Source organism: Temnothorax longispinosus, chromosome 7 (genome assembly GCF_030848805.1).
Source record: "Temnothorax longispinosus isolate EJ_2023e chromosome 7, Tlon_JGU_v1, whole genome shotgun sequence".
NCBI classification, from domain to species: Eukaryota; Metazoa; Arthropoda; class Insecta; order Hymenoptera; family Formicidae; genus Temnothorax; species Temnothorax longispinosus.
This window is the reverse complement of record NC_092364.1, coordinates 20,807,785-20,828,999: the sequence shown is the minus strand read 5'-3', so window position 1 is coordinate 20,828,999 and position 21,215 is coordinate 20,807,785. Positions and strand designations below refer to the sequence as shown.

Here is a 21,215-nt window from a genome sequence, read left to right as displayed (position 1 = left end):
CTTTGCTCTCCTCCTGGTAACCTCTTCCGCCAATCCAATTTAATCTCCTCGCGTAAACAACGAAAGAGAATTTCAAAATTATGAGATAAAATAATAAAAGAAAGAAGCTTAAAAAACGATTAGAATTAAAGTTCGTCGATTAAAGAAAAAGTAATACCAATTTATTAATCCGAGAGATGCATCATCAGATAGCTTGCCGCAGAATATCCGCAGTTCAGAGAGTTATCGATGATGCTGTAGATCAATTTTGATCGAGGAGACTTTCGAAAGAGTTCGGGGGACTAGTAAACACACACGCGCGCGCGTGCAGAAATACCGGAGAAAACAGCGGACGAGGAAAGAAGAGGAGAGATCACGGTATTAGAGGAAGGTAGAAGGTGGAGAACATAAGGGGTCGAGGGTTCACGGATCGTTCGTGTTGTGATAGGCCGCGATTCCCAGCTGCAATAAGAGCATTAGACGATCGCGACGAGAAAGAGAGGGAGAGGGACGGAAGAGAAGAGCGGAAGGGAGAGAGCGAGGGAAAGGAAAAAAGTCAATCGGGCCCGTCCATTACCATACGTTATTGGCTGGGCTTCGGGCCGGTCAGTGGTGTGTGTTTGCCATAACTCCAGATAAATAAACCCCAGGGTCAGATAAATCTGTGTACGCGAGCCGCGGCATGTATAATGCAAATGCAATCATGTCCGCGGACCGCGACGCGGCGGTGCCGTGGACGTTAAAACTCGGACGCGCGCGGGCCCGTAAAGGGCACGCAAGCGAGCCCCCACGAATTTACAGCGCCGCAACGCGCGCCGGCAACAGGCTTAAAACCTCACGGCGAGGGTTAGCGAGAGACCGTTTACGGCGAACGGGGCACGACGGGTAATTAAGATAAGGGAACCTTGCCTCGGCGAAATATATCGGCCGTAATTATTTCGAGTATGCTGCTCTTTCTGAATTTACAGTAATGTCGTCCGAGCACTCGCGGCAAAATAAATGAAGCGATTTCAGAGACGCGTGTACGTTTCCACGCGGATGTTACTTGTATCTGTCTTTATCACATTCGTACAATTTTTCTCGCGGAAGCACTCGCGAAACTACCTAATTTAAACTCAAATTATATTAATTTTTATTATGACGTTTAAAGAATTGCGCACAAATGCATATATATTTAAATAAGTAGTAATATACATATAAATATAAAAAGAATGTAATACATTCTTTTCATATCTAGATTACTACTCATTTATGGCTGTCAAATAAATTACACAAGTATCGATATTACGAAATTTTCACAATAGAGCTGATAAGTGAGATTTGATTGGTACTTAAGACAAATCAATGGTAATTTAGTAACGATGAACGTATATAGGAATGGACTACAACAAGCGTTTGCAGCACGATCACTCGCTAGAAATCAGAGCGAAAAGTGGAACACCGACAACAAGAATAGCTCTTGATCGGCCCGGACGATATATGGTTAATTATCGGTCGCGATCGACCGACGTGACGAGAGCAGCAATATTTTCGATTGCGCGGCTAAACGAGAACCCGTATTGTGCAACAGACAACGCGAACACGACGACGGCGCGGCGGCGGCAGCGGCCTCCGCGCGATTTCTCGGACGGTGCACATCCACGGTAAACCGTATTGACCTCCTCGCCCCCTCGGGCTCTCGCTTTTATGGTACAATTTTAACGATGACTCTCGGAATTGAGGTTAAGACCCGCGAATCATTGCAACGATGCTCGCTTGCCTTCTTCTACCTAGCGTGAGAATCAACGAAAGTAAACTCCGCGCGGCGCGGCGGCGACGTGACATTTATCTTGCGTCAACGCGCGCGGAAAACGCGCCGGCTAGCCCATTTCAGTTTCTCCGGTCGTCGCGATCTATCACAAACGCGACGACAGAATTACAAAGCGATTAATTATTGCGCAAGGAATTTTATTTATGTATACTGCAACAACACGTTATCACAAAATGCGTATTTTAATAATTCATTTAAATTCTTTCACATCTCGTTCGTTTTGCACGAGTTACTCCAAGCTCCAAGTCTCTCGCTTCCAACAAGTAACGAGCAAATCTTTTTTATTTAGACGAATTAGCGGTTCATGGCTACAATTTACTAAAATTTACTAAAGTTTCTCTATCCCGTCGCACGTTTACAGCGGATTATTGCGTTACACTGTCGGAACATGCGCTACAATCTTGTTAACGATATATCGATCCTGGTCGTATGATTTTGTATACACGAACCTACACCATAATGATGAAGGAGTAACGATCGTGCTAATGCGCATAATTAAGCACCGCGTCGTTGGCGATAAGACGTGGGGCTCTCGTGTATTTAGATTACTAACTACCTCCTCTCGCAGCCCTGTTCGAATCGATATAAATGACGGCGGTCGATCATCCTTCACGCGTGTACGCCGGTGAATATCGCGCGATAACGAAAAGGCGTGCCGTTATTTATTCGACAGTATGACATTCTTTTTGCGCCGATCTCTTATTCCCGCTTGTACCTCTTTCAGATTTCTGCCCGCCTCGTCTTATCTCGGCGTGTATTTTATCGGCTTTCCCACCTTCCCGGGGACTATGATCACTAATTCTTTTCGTCATAAATGCATTATTCGCGTTGTTGAAGCCGAAAAGTAGGCGATAGGTGAATCACTATGGAACATGGGCGGACACGCGAGCATGGGATGCCAATGTTCCCTTATCTCCGTCGACTATCTCTCGCGCGCTATACGAGAGATGATCCCCCCCGAAGAGCGGAACATTTCTTCGATTACGCGTTTTTATCGCCGCCTCTATGGAACTGTTTCATTATCGCGGCGCGGACGTATTCAGATGCTTCTTTCATCGTTAATTTTTGCACTAGCGGCAAAAGTAGGCGGTGCCAAAGGTTATCCCGTTCAAGTCTCCGACGCGAGGCTTTTCTTCCTCCGCTACTCTGAACGATTTACATTCCTCCCGGAGCTCGATTAAAGATGTTCTTTGAGAATTTTCGCGCATTACGGCGTGAAACCGCCGCTAATTCTTAGTTGTCACGTTTGAATTTCTGTTGAACGCGCGTTCCACGAATCGTGACAATAAATCAACGCCAGACACAAGATCACACACATACGTGCAAACTAATGACTTCGATTATTAGTTTTTACGACGCGAAAAAAGGGACGAGAAGTATATCCGTCGCCGTACTTTCATTAAGCCTTGAGCGAACGGATAATTATAACGTTATTGATTAAATCTTAAATCGCGCGATTCACGAACTTGAAAAGCGTTTTATTGCGCGGAAACTCTCTCCTGCGATCTGTCGACGCAGGTCATTAATGTGAGATTCTATCTTATACGTTCAATGTGCTTACCGTCACTCTGCGTTAATTAAGTGTATCAATAGCAGCACTAATGATCTCTATCAATGTAAATGCAATTGAATAGAGTTATGAAGGCCGAGTTTGTTCGCAATTAGAAGATAACGGAATAATTATAATATTTACAACGTTAATTAAGCTCTTGTAAGCTTTTAAGCATAATTAAAACCTCGTTTATTCTATTCTGATTAATGCAAATGCATTTCACATGGATTTCATTTGGATTTTATACTTTGTAAGAGATCTTGCCTTTCCACATAAAGAAAAACTGCAATCGTTTATCTTAATGAATTACTATTCACTCTCATGTATATTTCTCTCGTTAAAAAAGACCCGTTTCTAATTATTAATATCTTAAATACCTTTTGGAGACCAACGACATGTTTTGTAATTAAAATTGGACGGTGATATTGGTGATGGTTATGAAAGAACGCTTACCTGAAACAGACAAGAAAGACACTCATTAGATAAAAATAGCATAATATTATTCGTATTATCATGTCTATAAAGTTTCCTAACAAGAAATTAATTAAAAATGTATATTATTATAAAAATACTTATTTTTAACTATATAGTTAAAAATTACATAGTTAAATAACTTTAAGCGGGAGACGTGCATTTTTCCGTAGTCCTAAAAAACAAAGTATGCAGATTACAACGGCAGAAAATAAAGAGAATCGATTACAGATTCTAGGACAAATTTTCTCTGCATGACTAAAGAAAAGATTGAACTATCGAACGGTTAATGCAATATAAACCCTGCCAGGTCAGGAATGTCCCGGCATTGCATCCTCGATATTCGTTTGTTCAAGTACGATTCAAATCGAAGCATTCTACAAAGAATTCCATCGAAAGAATGCTACTCTCCAAGTGTTGGACAATTCCGCGACACGTCACTCGTCATTGTACCAGGGAACGTAACGTCTCTTCCTGTTCTCTTTTTCAAACGTGATTTTTTTGTTTTACAATTGTCCTCTGGGCGTTTAAGGAACAATTACCGCAAGACCAGGTCGATATCGACAGTGCGCGGCGGGCATGTCCCTCACGTTTTCAGCGTGACGTTTGTCTTATCCGTAGCACAATCATCCGCAACAATCGCGCAGACATCTCGATTAATCAGAGACAATAATAGCTCCATCGGAGCAGGAATTAAAGCGGTTGCCGCGTGCCCCAAGTAAATCAGTTTCGCTTCCCCGCGCCTCGGCCGCTCGCCGACCCGAACTCACCATTAGTTTTACGAGTCGCGATTGTATCGTCGCATTACTTAACATACTCGACTGTTAATTCGATGATTTCGAAGCACGTTCTCTCGCGGCAGCTACTTTATCGCTGACATTACATTCTTCTTTCTCCACGACAAACCAACTTAATCCTTGCCCCATTAATTATGCGAAACAAATTATGATTTATTATCTGATGAATTTCTTCTTCGTTCTCTTCTCTTAGAGAGCTTCGGGAAGAGTTGTCGGTTAAATGAATCAGATATCGTTTTTCTTATAAATTGCTACATACAGCCAATGTTATAGAAACAAAACGCCAACAAGCGTTTCGAGAAAAATGGAGTTTCAATAATCATACATTCGCGTGCTTCGTGAGGCATGCGCTACGGGAGACGATTAACAAAATAAGATTGTAATACATAACTAGTGGAAGATACGCGTATACTGTTCTCGCATGTAATAACCAGCCACCGATGTAACATAAACACCAAGCTGCGGCAAACGCCGCAGCTGCGAGTCGCCGGTGTCGCGTCGCTCGTACGTCGGCGCGGTGATTAAAAATGCATATACGCACTCTGCATGCAGATCACCGCGGGTCGTTGCGATACCGAATAACGACGGCGCGTCCCCAGGAACAGAGAGCCCCCGGCGCGATTAATGCCGATTAAAAAGGCAAAACGCACCGCCTCCGATCATTATACGCTCCCGGTGGAAAGAGCCCGACGGCGCTAGCGATTCCGCGCGCTCCAAAGTAAGGTAGCTGCCTTTTCATTTCCCCCTATCCCCCTACCCCCCATACGCGCTTCCTGCGCTCTTTCTCTCTCTTTCTCCCCCTCCTTCATCTTGCGAAAGCATCTCTTCGCCTTCCCTCCCCCCCCGCGGATCTCGATCCCGGGGCTGCCATCGCGGGTCCTCCGGGGGCAAGTAATTACTTCTAGTCCGGTGCTGAGCCTCGCCGGCGGTTCGATAGCCAAACTTATAATTTAATGGTTAATTATATAAGGGGTCCCCCGCGATTCGGCGGAGCCACTGGGCGGACACGATGACGTGCAGGAATGCCTACTGCCGCCTGCCTCTTCCCGATCGCGCGGGACTCGTTTTCCGAGCTTCCCATCCCTTCATTCCCTCGAACGCGATCTCGCCCGAGATTCATGCGTCCACGACAGAATTTAATACGGATTAAAAAGAGGCTCGTATCGATTACGGCGGACTTGTAAGTCTATAGCAAGATAACGTTGAAACTTTTATTTCTCCTGAATTGCATCTACATAAAAAAATGTTCACGTTTTTGATAAAATAAAATGATAAATAAAATTTGAGATCATATGCCGGGAGATTAACTTTGGAAGCGAAAGAACGAAATGCGAATGAATAAATGGTTCATACTGATCTCATGTATTTTTTTGCCACGACCAATATTTGAGCACGATTTAAAAATGTAATATAGTTCCGCCCTGATTGGTCTCTCTCTTTCTCTTTCTGTCTTGATTCGCCTCACTAAATCTGGCTATATTGATCTGCAACCTAAAATTTCAAGTAAACTGAAAGTACGTTCTTCAATACGAAAGTATTCTAATTGAATAAACTTTAGAACGATTTCCAATGGAACTAATTTAAACCTACGTAAAATTTGCATCAGCATTAATATTAACGTAACTTTGATAAAGGAGAAGTAAATTTACACGTTAACTAACATATGGAAATTAAAACAATACAATTATTAATTTCACAACGAGATATTTTAAAAAGTATATGCGCTTAAAAATTGATACTGTATAATTACATAGCATATTTTTAAGCATCCAACTGCAGGCACACGGCCAATAATCGATGCAACCTCATTATTTTTAATAAACCACTATTTAGTATGTAAGGCTGGTTGTTCATTCGTTATAAATATTGATAAGCACGTGGATGCTGCTTTGAATATCTATCGCGCACGAACCCGAAAGGTATTCATGTATATCTTTTAACATGAAACGCTATGCAGACCAATATGCCGTAACATTTTTGTAATTTCTGCATTAACATGAATGTAAACGCGATAATTTATACTGGAAATATTAATAATTTCTTACGTAATTGCCTTTCACGTCTAACCAATCGATTACAATAAAAAAAAAAAAAAACAATAAAACATTCATATTATACAAGCAACCGCGTAAGATAGAAAAATGGATTAAGAGATATTACAAAAATTTAAATTATTATAATATCAGTTTCGCAATTAAGCAAATAAACTCCGAAACATTGATTTTATATCGATGCTGTAAAAGCGTTTCTACATAAATATAAGTTACGTAGTATAAGTTACGTAGACAATAAACTCGGCTCTACTGATGAAAATAATGTTTTCTTATAAACATTTTCTCAGAGATAATCAAAACTCATTTCTCGTATCTAATATCCTCAGCAACCAAAACCGATTCCATTTAGATCGCGCGCGGTCCCTCGTGCAGGAAATGGATCGTGTCCGGGTCCGGGTGAATAGATTACTCGATCTCCGTGGAATAACTGTATTCGCAGTTGTGGCCAAACGACGACGACTACAACGAGGACGAGGACGAGGACGACGCTGCCGAAGAGGCGCGGCAATAATCAGACCAGGAAAAACCGCGCGGAATTACGTAATGGGCATCCGCGTGGATTAAAATCGCGGCGGGTGATGCCAGCGTAAATGGTGTCCCGCAACAGAATCGAGCGAGATACAGCGCGCGGCGACGACACCGAGTGAGTCGTTCCGCGTCCTCGCACACCAGGTGTGTCCTTCGTATCTCGGTCCACGCAGCAGCCCGAAGCGACCGATGATCGTCAAGCGAACTTCTTTCTCGATATCCTGTCGAAGGCCTGAGGTACGCATTCTCATCACTCTCGTCTCGCTCAAGTCACCCTCTCTTTTTCTCTCTTCCTAACACGCCACGCGGAAGTTCTGTTCCAATGGATGGCACGACGAGCGCGCATCAGCGCGATATCGCAAGGTGGTTGTTGCAAAACTTGTAGTAGTTATAAGCAGAGCGCAATTATCTGTTATCTCGTTTGTGAATGAGAACAGACAGAAGCTAATAAGGCTAGTTACGTCCGGAGGTAGAGCTAATTGGTCCGCGGCTTTAAATCGAAGCGCAGTCATTAAAGAATGTTAATTAACGTTTAAGCCAGTAAAATAAGTCCGGTCCAGAACGGAATTATTATTTTTAGTATCGGATTCATCTCCGGAAATGTTCTTACGTTTTTAACACAATATTATCGGCACAAGTGGTAATCTAATAATAAGTATTCTGAATTGTAGGGAAATCAACAGCGAGAAGATGGACGAAGAAGAACAGAATCTACCGCTTCCTTGAGAACTCGAATTCAGCGTGTAATCATCGCCATTATCGCGATAGCAGCGAATTTACAATAGAAAGTAAAATACATTGGCCCTTACGCCATGAAAATCGTCGGTATTACTGCGCAACATTTTGAACGAGACTACGTTAAACGTTTTTCAACGAGACCACGTATTTGCAGTTTCGGTTTCGTAAGACGAGAAACAGGGAGCTGCCTGTTAATCACTCAATTAGAAGAGTTAAAGGCGACTGGCAAGAGGAGTCTGTGATTTAATATCACGCCGCAATATAGAAGTGCACGATTCAAGCGAGAATTGTGAGATGGTATCGCGAGACGGCAATTTTATCTGGCAATTAATTAATACGCTTTTCTCTGCAACGCTCGCGCCGTCTGTCGCGACCGTCACAATTTATGAAACCCCAACAGCTTTTCTCAAAGCTGATTGTGAGTGTGAAGAGATCTTATCTGCTTACATTCCACGTACTTAGATGCGGAAAAAATTTTTTGTTAACGAAATAATGAGTTTAATTAAAACGTGATCGTTTTAACTTTTCAATTCGATATAATATATTACATTCACAGTAAGCAGAATTTAACTTGGATTTTTTTCCCGAATATCGGCAAACGTTTTTTGCTTTTAGTAGACAAATTCGTATTTGATCGATTCGAGTAGAAACGTTCTATTCGATTGTTATTTTTGCGAAAAATGTCTCGTTCTTTTTTTTTTATGTCGTGCCGTTCACATTTCGACACTCACAACCAGTGGCAAGCGCCGGGTGTTGTTTCTGTTTATGAATAATGCATTCGCGATTGGCACTGCTGATACTGAACTCGTGTGTATAATTACGATCGATGCGGGTGCCGTGATAATTGCGAGGAACGCGCCGAGAAAGATTCTGCGATTCAAAGTTGAATGTTCCGACATCCTCGCGGATCTTTGTCGATCTAAAGGAGAATGAAAGTATGAGACTTGTTGCTTCCAAAAGAAAAAGGACTCTAATCTTCGTAGAACATTAACACTAACTGCTAGTCGTTGGTAATGTCCAACTACGATTATATCGCTAATGGTGTTATCTTTGTCACGAGAGAAAGAGAAACATGTTGAATGTGCCAAGAACTTTATCTTAACTTTACTATTTGATGGAAAGTACGTTATGTTTAAGTTTTTATTAAGGAAATAATTAATCCTAACATTCTTTTATAACGTAAACTGAGAATTGTTTAGAAATATAATTACTAATCGATTATTAAGAGTAAAGAGTAAGATTTATCTTCGATAATCAGAACAATGCTATGTAGATGACATTAAAGAGCGCCAGTAAACCATCGACCCGAATTTAACAACCAATTAACAGAGCAAGCGAGTATTTGTTTTCTGAATTATGCAAGCGCGTCATTATTTTTTTATTTCGGCATCGTAAACGATACTCTCCGAAGTCATTACGCGTACTCTCGATCAGACTTCGTGGACCCAACGCGACCGATCATAAAAAAGATAATGAAGGAAGAAACGCTACAGGGCTTATCCGAATCAATCGAGGGGCCGTTAAATGGGAAGCCGAAATGCCCTAATTGTCGATACAGGGACCTCCTATTGGCCATGCGGTACATATAATTACAAGGGAATGACTCGGCGCGACTCGAGGAACTCTTCTGTTTCTTATCGTTCTCGAATTGGCTCGACGGCCGGAGTCATTTAATCTCGTGACGTTGTTGGGAAGCTTCGTGACCTGCATTTCAATAACTTATTTAAATCATTTGCACCTCTTTTCAAAACATCGTTACAAAAATATAAAATAAACTAGTTTACTTATCTGAAGACAAGTTTGTATCGCTGCTGTGCAAGAGAAAGATAATGGCTAAATTTAAATATGATGCTTCAGCATATAATTGCTCATTTATAAATAAATGGATAAAAATCGAAATTTTCAATTAAATGAAATATAAACGTTCACTCTATCGATATATTGTAAGTTGTTGTCTTCATTGCTGATACAGAAAACATTGTCTCAGTCATATAACGAACAACAAAAGAACCGTCATCGTATCGCGTATTTCCATCGATCCTGGTCTCTCGGCGTTGGATCCGGCATGGAGAGGTCGGTTAAAGGCGTATACCAAAGCCACGTGGCGTGCGCGCTTCTGTGATTGCAGAGTTCGGGCCGTCATTACCTGACCTCACCGTGACCTTTTCGCGAGGGGCCTGCAGGGTCCACGCCAGGTACACACGTATCTGCGAGACCGTGTAATGCGGCGAAGATACCGGAACGCACGTTCTAGATTGCGGAAAGCTCAGATCGGGAGGAGATTAGATCGTCGAATAATCTATTCGAATGGAGTTGTGCTATAATTGATATTTTGTGAATTAGAGCGAAACTTGAAATAATCAGCAAAACTAAAGATTAAAAGGGGAACATAAAGATTTAAAATAATTTTACTCTAACATCTATAAATAGTTTAAATTTTACTCTTAACATTTATAAATATAGATTGTAATCAAAATTTGCTTTTTTTGTAAAACATTTCCCTATTAATAAATTTTCAAAGATGTGAAGATTTATCCCGATATTTCAAGATACGTGGATCCGATCCTGAGTGAATTTAATGAGAGTATATCCTATAATAAAAATTCTCGTCGAATTATCTATATACCGAAGAAGGTGTACGAGTGCGCGAGCACGTATAGTAGCAAACGCTGGTAAACCCCGTAGGGGTCCGTGAGGCCACGCCGGGACCTCTCTCGTACGAGCTCGTGCACGGTGAAAAATTAATTTCGTGACCTCGTTCAGGAGGAAGCTGAGAAGGAGGAGGAGGAGGAGCGGAGCCGGGACGGCGCGGGGCGGCGGATGAAGAGGAGTAAAGAGAGTCATGAGCTCCCACAGGGGCTGACCCCGCGACCCTATCAGCCGGGCTCCTCCACGGTATTGTTTATAGCGCTGAACCGTGCCCCAACTATGTGGGGCCGCGCCATTGTTCCGGCGAAGGACCCCATTGTCTCCGTACCTCTCTCTTACGTCTCGGCTCTCGATCGCTACGCCGCGCCGCTACCGCGCCGTAATTTACGGAGATATAAAGTCGGGGCCTAATTATTGCCGCGTAATTGCTCAATTCGGAGCGGACACGGCGTCAATAAGAAGAGACGGCACCTGCGAGGAGAAATCCGCCGGATCGTACAGGGAGAGCGAAGAAAGAACGGGCAGCGCACATGCGATGGAGTCTCGCGGGGGTTGTCGGCAGAAAAATTCAACTCCCCGTTCATCGCTCGTTTCCAAATGCGAACGGCGAGTGCAAATTATTGGTGCACACCTGAGCGCGATTTAATTTCGCCAGCTGCAATAATGAAAGTGGAATAAGTCGTTGTTAAAAATTAAGACGTGCCATGAGATAAATTGCACGCCTCCGCTGAGAAGGAGCGATAAATGCGCGCGCTCCTCTGCCTGCTCCTCTCGAATTCGCGAACTTTCGAAGCTACGGGATTTCATTCTGCGAAATTAAATCGCAACCATAAACAAATTAATCTGTTCCTACACATCTGTTCCTATGTTAATTCACTCTTTTAAAACCAATGTCCACTGGACAGATATATATTTCCAACATTCATAGTATCAAAATTCTTCTAAGAAATTATTCGATCAAATCGTAGCTATTTACAAATCGATCAAATTCATAGCTATTCTTAAATTATGATTTAACACATGAATTTTTCATTCCCTATTCTTTTATCGGAAATCCCTGAGAAACGAATGTTTCCCTCGCTTTCTCTAAAAAGGCAAGTGACACGATACACTGTCTTTCTGCCGAGAGGCGGTATCGACTAAGTTAAAGGAGCTGTGGCCGTCGCCGGTCTCTAATGACAATGCAGATGTGGATTAGAGTAATAATAATGGCCGGCCCATCGGCCACGGCGCACGATTCACGGTTACGAGTGCATCCGTGCGTAAATCTCGACGACAAAACCTTTCTTTCGTCACGCCATAACTCTTCGACCACGATTCGTTTGCGTCGCGTCGCGAAGTTTTTCTTCGTTTTAAGTGCCTTCTTGAACGGCACTTGAAAAAAAAAAGGAAATTCTTCTGAAGAGAAATTTTCTCTAACAGAGAGAATCTAATTTTGCGAGGTTTCTAACATACGCATATAATTTTTACTCATTATTAAATTTAAAAAAAAATGAAAATTATACATACATATATGTATTAAACATATGCTATGCAATCAGCCGAATTGTTAGCCTTTTACATAATATTTATTTTTACAAATTCGTAAGTGTAGTATATAAATATTATATATTTCTTCTACGCTACGTGCTAATGAAAATAATGATAAAGATTATTTCTTCTGCAGAATATTTTAATCCATTTCATTCATTACAAAATAACAACTATTCAGTTTTAGCAACCTGACCTACATGACGTACAATTTATCCTTGATAACGTTGAAAAATTTTAAAGCGAAGTGTTTCCCGCTAGCTACATATCGTTCTCAAGAATTAAATTGAATTTCTCGCGAAGCGTGGATATTAAGCGCATTCCTCCGCGATATTCCCGATTTCAATTCCAAATCCGTTCGGCGCGGAATTCCGCAGAATTACGTCGCGCGCGATATTGCGCAGAGCTATTAACCCCAGTAGGAGTGAACGCGGTCGCCGCAGAAATTGCGCTTTTAGCTTAATTGCGGTGAAAGTTCAGCGTGCGCAGCGGCCTAGCGTCCTCGAGAGAGGAGGCAGACCGAGGCCGCGCGTGTACATTTCCGCGCTCTCGCGGGGAGGTTGCGGGTTCACGACTCGTCGGCCGCTTAATTGCGATCGCTATGGTTTCGCGTTTTCACCGCGGCCTATGGACAATTGTGCGGAACAAAAGCCGACGAGACTGGGCCAAGTCATGAATACGATATGACGGAAGTACCATTTGTTGAGACGCGTCACAATGATGTTGACGCTTCATGCACACTTAGAAGGGTAAACATCTAAAGGATGTTGAGGAAATCTTGAGTGGAAATCTTGGAGAAACGCGATAAACAGATTTCTTTAAAATAATTTCCTCTCCAATCATGTCTCTTTGTTAATTGCAGATAAGAAAACGATGAAATTAATATAAAATGCGGCAACTGAAGTGTTAACAGCAGATTAACACGGGGATACCGCTAAGCAGGAGAGATAAACTTTACGTTTATAAGATCTATGCATATGGCACATCCTCCATCACTCCACCAACTTCATCCGCGCGCGTAGCTATTTCTCTCGTTCTGTATATATCCGCGATATCTAACTTCATAGTCCAATAAACTCGCTTTTTCTCGCACATAAATAGCCGTGGCGACGACGGTGGGAGAGAATATCGTAATAAAGCACTCACGATTTTCCCGCGTTCCATCCTTAATTGAACCTCATGTTAGATCGACGATAAGTTTCGACTTTAACGTGGCCATCCGTCACATCAGAAATAACGCAAACCACAAACGAGCGGTTGTCGCGTGTTCGCGCTGCGTAACCTATCCCGACGTTAATCGCCACTCATTTTCTCTTATCTCATGCAGCACTGAGTTTCTTATTGCCCATTAATATCAAACATTACTTTTACGAGAATGGCCCGCTCCGTTGATACATAACGATTGGTTTTCGCGTGGCGCCACATCAATTTTCCATGGAACATCAAATTCCTCTGTGCTCTGGAACCGCTTTTGAATAATACTATATCGTATATTTTCGCTCGATGAAAAAAACTACAATGTTATTATCATTTTTCAATCGAAGGTGCCGTAAACATCTCAGCTGCGATATCCCGAATATTGTCGGTTATTTCAGCGGAATTAAGACGCGTTTTATGTGGAAGTGGCAAAGGTCCTTGAAGCCACCTGACGTGGCCGGACCCGACGAGGGTCCTACTTCCAAGCGCATCTCGGCGCGATGGTGCGGCGTTAACGTTCCTGGATACCGGAGTACCGACGCGCTGAAATCCAACGGTAATCCCCCGGGGGCCGTGTTCCAGGAAAGGTGAAACCGGGAAGATTGTACGAGGGAGAAGATGGTCGATCTGGACGCACGCGCCGGGGGCAACCAGAGGCTCGCGCTCTGTAATCACTTCTGCCTCTCTCTCGTTCTGTTCCCCTCTCGCACACCCCCGGATTTCCTTCGCGTCCGCATACGAGACGTACACGTGTGCTCGCGCGCGCGCGCGAAGAAGAAGAGGACGAGGAGGGATTCCGGCTGACCGTGCACGCACATGATCGCTCGTCGAAGTGCATACTAATTCTGGACGCAGAAGGGATGGGGTTACATATTATGTAGGTGTGTCTACGAACACGCACGCGCGACTACGAAAGAGGCTACGAGAAGCGGACGCAATGCTGAAGAGAGGGACTCGACCCCGCACGCCACACGCTTTTGCGCGCGTCCTCCTCTTCTGTTCCACACAAGGCACACATCTGCGTAATTGTCCCCGCCGGCAGCATCCGACCGATCTCGGTCCGACCGACGCGATCTTATCCTACAGTACGGCTCAAAAGTACTCGAGCGATGCCGTGAATTTTTAGCGAAAGTTCAAGGTCCGCATTTCCACGTACGTCTCGCGTCTAACGCGACGCATGGCTGTTTTTGAATCGAGTATTCTTGCCCGAAGAGTCACACGAACGAAAACATATCCGAAATGTCGGACGGACGAGATTTTGGGCAGCGAGATAACTTGCCTCGTGAGTACGAGGGGGTTAACACGAACGGTAAATCTTCTGCCCGACGATCGCTCTCGGCCGCATATCTCCCCCTCTGTTAAATCATTTCATTATCTTCGCGAACGATGATGCTAGGCTCCTTCCTGCTGAGCGAATAAGGGCAAAATAAGGGAACGACCGGTTTTCAAGCCTTCCTAAAATACGCGCAATCATCCTAGATGTTCTTTCCGAGCGCCAAGATCGACCACGATCGCCGGATTTCTTTCGCTCGCACCGCCATCGTCGCTCTTATCTACGCGAAAGCGGCTATTTCCAAAAGTAAATCACACGGGCGATTGCTGCTCTGCCTTTCGAGCGATCCAGACACGAAACGCTCCGAGGAATTATTCAAATTTTGCTCCGCTAACCAGAGACTAAAATAGGTAGAATGAATCAAGACAATGGCGATGGACGCAACATTGTGGTATTTTTTAATAATATACAATTATAATTTCTGTATTTATGACAACCGTCCAGTTTTAATCATTCCCGTTTACCCTACAGCGAGGATCTAATCGATTGCCGATCGTGGCAAAGAAGAACTACATTTTCGTTTATTTTCGGGTAATACTAAATCTCGCTGTGAATGTGCAACGGAATCTGCAATAAGAGACACGACATCGGGACGAGCTTATATAGATCTCGAGAGAAACAAAGCGGCAGAATCGTTGTGATTCCATCGTCGGTCTGGTTATACGTTTCTCTGGGAAAGTCTGTAACTCGCGCGGGCCCGAGACGTCTCGCGCGAGCGATAAATCTTCGGCACACTCGGAGGCGGGGAGACCATCCATTCGGTCCGAGGCTCGACTCGTCCCGGTCGCTTATGACAATGTGTACTACCAGCGGCGAACACCGGTCGTACGCGGTGCAGCGATCGTGCATAAAAGCGATCGTGAATAAGAGGGATTGAAACAAAACACCTCGATGTGTTACACGACGCTGCGCATGCGATTATCGCATTGTGCAACAGCCACGAGAGGAATAATTCCGTAATTATCGTTATCTTTTACGTAATTCGGCTGGCAAATAATATTTATTGGACAAAAGGTGTTTACATCTCCCTCGCGTTGATTCCCTTCCTCGTGTCTTCGCGCGTTATTAACTTCATTATTTGACGGGGTTGCGCAATTAGTAAAATCCCATACACACGCGAGTGATATGATTGATTCACGTCGTGAAGCAACGCGGTTCTCGAACGGTCGCGTCTGACTCCGGGCCCGGTACAATCGTGCGATTCGAAACCGTGTACGTCAGACGGAGATTAATAATCCGGTTAAGATTGCGATAGAGAGAGGAATACTTAAACACGATGTCGCATTCCATCAAAAGCACTCTTTACGAAACAATCGCGTACATACATCAGTGACTCGCAGACAGCGATGTTCCGGGAAATGGAATACGTAATTATAAATAACTATTGCTTCTAAATCATTCGTTCGTTTATCGAGAAATCAAGAAGAGACATAACGTTCGTTTATGTCAGTGCGACGCGCGCTAATGTCACGATGCTAATGTCAGTCGGGCGATGAAAGAGGTGGGTGAGGGACGATAGAGAGAACGTAATAATTATGTTAACACGCCGCGCGCCACAGAAATGCCCTCGGACTCGCGTCGTCCCACGATCTTGGGAAAATTCTCGGAAGAAAATTGCATATGGAAAAAAGACATTGGATCACGGGTAACGTTAATTGTGTAGGCCATTGCCAAGCGTGACATTACTCTCTCGACAATCTCTCACGAGGTGTGTATCGAGAGGTGAGATAAAAGCGCATAGAGCGGTCGGGCTTTCATGCCCCCGTCCAAGTACCTTATCACCTTCAATCTGCGGTTAGAAAGATACAGTTGTAATTTATAAGCGACTGTTCACTATCGCGCAACGTTCTCGCGTTGCTTGAAGCTGTTGCGAGAAAATTGTTTCCAGGCGCTTCGGGCCTGCCCCCGAGGAGGCTTTCATCCGCGAGACGAAAGAGATTTAATTATGCATGCTCGTATTGGAGAACCGCAAGTGATTATTAATCGACGCAGACGATCAATACAATATATGTACATTGTATAGAGCGATAGTAAAAACCTCCTTGAGATCACAGGAGAATCTACATCTCAAAAATTCGTAACAATTTTATCCAAAGGATTATTTTTAAGAAAAAAAAATAGAGATACATATACACGTTTTATGTATGTAGCTATTGTTAGATTTCATGCAAGTATAGTTATAATATATAACTGGCAATCGCTTGCGTAATCATAACACAACGCGTTGATAAGATCTCTCAATCTTTAATACAATCTAGCGATTTCCCAACGGCGGGGAGATTGCGTCCTCGAGGGTTATAATCACCTAGGAGGGTTCCTCGAACCCGGCCTAGCTCGCAGGTACCGTTCGTCAGGGTCAATGCGGCGAGGAGAACAGGAACGGTAACGCCGGACTAGGTGACGTTATTAATTGGTTAATGGGAAGAGAAGAACGGCGGGTCGGCAAAGTGGAGGAGAAGGAGGAGGAGGAGGTAGGGAGAGATCGGCACGAGGTTGAACGAGATGGAGGATGGAGGAACAACAACAGGGGCGCCCCGGCGTTGACCGTTGGCGTGGTCGGGCTGAAAGGAGCGGTCTCTGGTGGATTAATTATCATTACCCTAGTGCAAGGAATGAGATCGTGCGTACCCCACCTAACGTTACCTTCGCCGTGACTGGCTACCGCGCCCGTATCACGACCCACTTCCGATCTCCTGGATATATAACGACAGGCCGGGTAAGCGAAGGAGAACGTCGAAGATGATGGACGATAATGTTTCGAATTTTAACGGTAGTAATCGACATCAACATGTGCATTCGATTTTGAAAATTCTTAAAGAGATTTATATACACCTTTATACACCATGTCATTTTTTAAATAAAAATTTAACAGAGTATTCACATATGTGTGAAACTTAGAATTAATTATCTGTGAGATTTAAACATTAGCGTGTTCACGAAAATATTGCTTTTGATTAAATAATAGCCCCTTCAAATTTCCTTTTCTATACGATAAATCCGAACTGCAGAAAAAGAAACGTTACGTAACGGACTTGCTTGTAAAAGCCATAAAAATCTATCTGCCATTATCAAACTGAAGATAGAGAAAAAGTATTGGGAATAGCGTTGGATTCCGGAGAACGTGACAAGAAGTGGCGGTTAAGCGGCGGTTAAGCGGCGCTCATTAGACGTCTTACGTTGTATCGTTTTCATCAAACCGACGCGACTTCCTCGTTCACCATATATTCCGCGTTACCCATGAAAGGGGGTAAAAGCCGCGGATGACGATCGTGGGATGATTAGCCGGGACACTCTTTACCCATGCGCTGGCTGCTTTCGCGGCAGAGACGTTGGGATATATACGCCGTGTTGTCTTCTCGTCAGTCTCTCGCTCGTCGGGCTTGCCTCGTGTCGTTGCACTAGACGTTAACCCGAGTTAGGCTTAGAGTATAGAGCGGCCTATCCCGGCCGCGTACCGACACGCTCCTCTCCTTTACTACCTGAACGGCTAACGATGCCCATTAGAGCACGAGGACGCCGAGTCTTCCTGACTAATCGCAACGCGCACGACTCCATACCTCATGCAGATCGTCTATTCGTCTTGCAGTATCCCCCAGTTTGTCAGCCGAATCGATACGATAAAGATACCAGCTGTCTATGACGTCCGAGTTCGAAGAGCCGCGCGTAGATCGGGGGGGAGGGGGGATGAGAAACGACGGCGGGAAGACGTGGACGCACCGCGAGATGCGTTTCGATGCGACAGGAAGGACGGACGTGCCGATACGTACCAGAGGCGGGTAAGACGAGCACTTTAAAGAATCCTTTAAAGGAAGCGCTCAGTCGTTTGCCGCGGCGACGAGAGTTGGCTTGGCTTGAATCGATTGGCTTCAGCGAGACGACGGAAAGACGTGAGCAAGAAAATATTCAATTCCTTCTCCTTGGCACAATTTTTCCGGCGCAATAAAGAAACTTTTGCAAGATTAGGATTTAAGTCAGTTTTAGTGATTGACACAAGGTCAGTAAAGCAAATGATGTACGTCGTTGCGGATTACCTCGTCGCGTCGTCATCTTAAGAACAAGATTCGCGCGACCATAACGAGCGTGTCGTAAGTACATGCTACGGGAAAAGGTGAGAGCAGCCCGCGGAGCTTCGCTTCGCGCGGCACTTCCTTGACGATGATCGACGTGAATCGAGCGAGACAAACGGGCCACGTGGTTGTGGACGGTCCCGCAGGCGACGTGGATCTCGTGTTCCCGTAGGAGGAAGAGGAGCCTCACGAGTTACCTCGACAGGATCGCGCGATAGGTGATGCAAGCGCCGGCAACCTAGATCTGTCACCCGGACGATTACGAGGGAGAATCACGTGTAGAGAAAGCGGGTGGAAGAGAATAGAAAACCGGTCATTCATCAGGCTGCAACTCGAAGAGAAGCGTATCGAGGGAGAAGGAAGAGAACGCGCGGCAGGAACGTCGTCGATGATTAGAGCAAGATGAGAGAGAGAGAGAGAGAGAGAAAGAGGGGAGAGAAAGAGAGGAGACGGCCGTGACGACCACGTCGCGATGTTTCGTGATTCCAGACCTCATCATCGCGCAATCATCTCCTCAAAGCAGCCCGCGCGCGCTACCGCGTTTCGTAATCAGCCTTAAACGATAACAAGATAGGTACGTGGCGAACGAGGCGAAGCGAATCCACTTCGGGGAAATGCGGTACGAGTTTACGCACGTAACACGTGCTCGCCGCACACGCTCCATCCGCGAGGGCAGGGTGGAAATCTTATAAAATCGAGAGATCGCGCTACCGTAAAACGTGAGAGATGTCCGTTATTCGATTTGCGCTGTGTGGCATTGGTCTGAAAATGCGTATGAATCTTTATCGTTTTATTTCTGTACGAACGAACACGAGAAACCTGCTACAAACATCTATTTATGCGAATTTAAAAGGCTGTAAAAAAACGATGTATTCTTTTAAATTGTCAATAAAGTGGCAAAAAAAGGTATAAACTTGTTGTATCTTTTTTTTAACGTCATGTATCAGCGCGTCAAAGTATTCCGCGTAGAAAATAATCATGAAGACTCGCGGAATCTCTCTTTTATGAAAATGTGAATGAGCGTGTTCACATGTCAGTGCAGACTAAATGTCTGACATAGAAAACGACAGGTAGAAATTTAATAAAATAGCGTGCATCCGTACATCACTGTGCAATGCAAGGACATGACATTTAAGGATCGACGAGATGCCACTTTACGTGTTTGTTCGTGCAATGCGATGTGGAAAAAGACCTAGGCTCGTACAATTTACTTCCTGGTTCGGCAAACAGACATTCTCGAGGCTCAGGAAAAGATATCACATGATGGTCTTTTTAAAGATGAACTATTATTTCTTTTCTCACTTATTAATATTCTTCACCCGGAATTTCACGTTTACCTCATTCTCTCCTTTTTCCGTCACCGATCGATAATATTGACTAAATGACAGCTCGTGCAGCATGAAATTCAGTATGAGCATTAATTTAGTTTACTACTCAATTAATTATGCTCATATATCGGTGGTACAGAGCGTGCATGTATAAATATAAATCGATAATTCTCGCTACGTCGCTCGTGACACGTGAATGCAAGAGGTCGTCCGAGTTCAACGATATTCGGAGCAAGAATTATTGTGTTCGTGCATAAAATCGTGGCAGCGGGAGAGAACCTGTTGCCGCTTCTAAAGATCACGAAGACGATAAAGCCGAAAGCGAAGATGGAATCCTGCCCGCGGTGTAATTAAACATTGACCTATAACGAGCTGTAATTAGTCATAGCCCTAACGAGCCATATAGCAGGAATCAATCGATAGAGTCGAGGATATTCGCGCCGACATTCAAGTTGCCGATCTTTAATCTAGGAAAACCAACATACAAAGATACCGTAGACATTATTATAAGACCTGTATCGCGCTCTGTAATTTCGAAGGAATATTATAATATTCTGAATACATGTTTATATTATTGCTTGACGAAAATCCGTAAGAGTGAAAGGCACAACAATAATTAACCGCATTAATGTCAATTAATTTCGACTGCTATCAAATGCTCAGTACATAATGATCGTGTTTGCTTCACCTAACAATGTTATAAGAATTCTAAATGTGTTTAAAACTACTGAAACTATCGCCAGTGTATATCTAGCTTTTAACATTATTATCGCCGAGCATTCAACGACGTAGAAAAGTCGGCACTTTCCTGGCGAGCAACTTAACCGCTCTGACATGCATCATTATCCCTAATTCAATCACTGACATTGTTCATGCGAGCGTGCGCTAACGAGAGCGGTAGCCGGAAGAGATATGCCGGGACGATCGCCAAGGAAGAGCAACAAGAATTATAGCACAGCGAAGATACGCCGCTAAAGCCAATAAAATGTTGATTATAGCTCGACTCCGGGGAACGACTGGCCGTCGATACACCTTGCTTTATGCGCACACTATCTGTCTCTCGTTGCTTGCGACCGCCTGGAAATTACAATGTCCATGCGTAACGGCGTGCAGGATGCGGGCAGCACTTAACTAGCCAAGAATATGTGGCAACCCGACATCAAAGTCAGGGGGGGGTTCGAT

The 21,215-nt window shown here is 44.1% G+C and overlaps 1 protein-coding gene across 4 annotated transcripts in view; it reads right to left on the bottom strand.

The window, feature by feature from the left end:
- LOC139815726 (uncharacterized) overlaps positions 1 to 21,215 on the bottom strand; it is a 118,667-nt gene that overhangs the window by 17,718 nt on the left and 79,734 nt on the right. Inside the window, exon 8 of one of the 4 annotated variants that reach the window (XM_071782826.1) lies at positions 3,682 to 3,794. The exons of the other annotated variants lie outside the window; for them this stretch is intronic. Coding sequence (XP_071638927.1) covers positions 3,777 to 3,794 — 18 coding nt within the window. The 3' untranslated portion in view covers positions 3,682 to 3,776. Of the gene's footprint in view, positions 1 to 3,681; positions 3,795 to 21,215 lie in introns of those variants that run through there. 4 annotated transcript variants of the gene reach the window in all.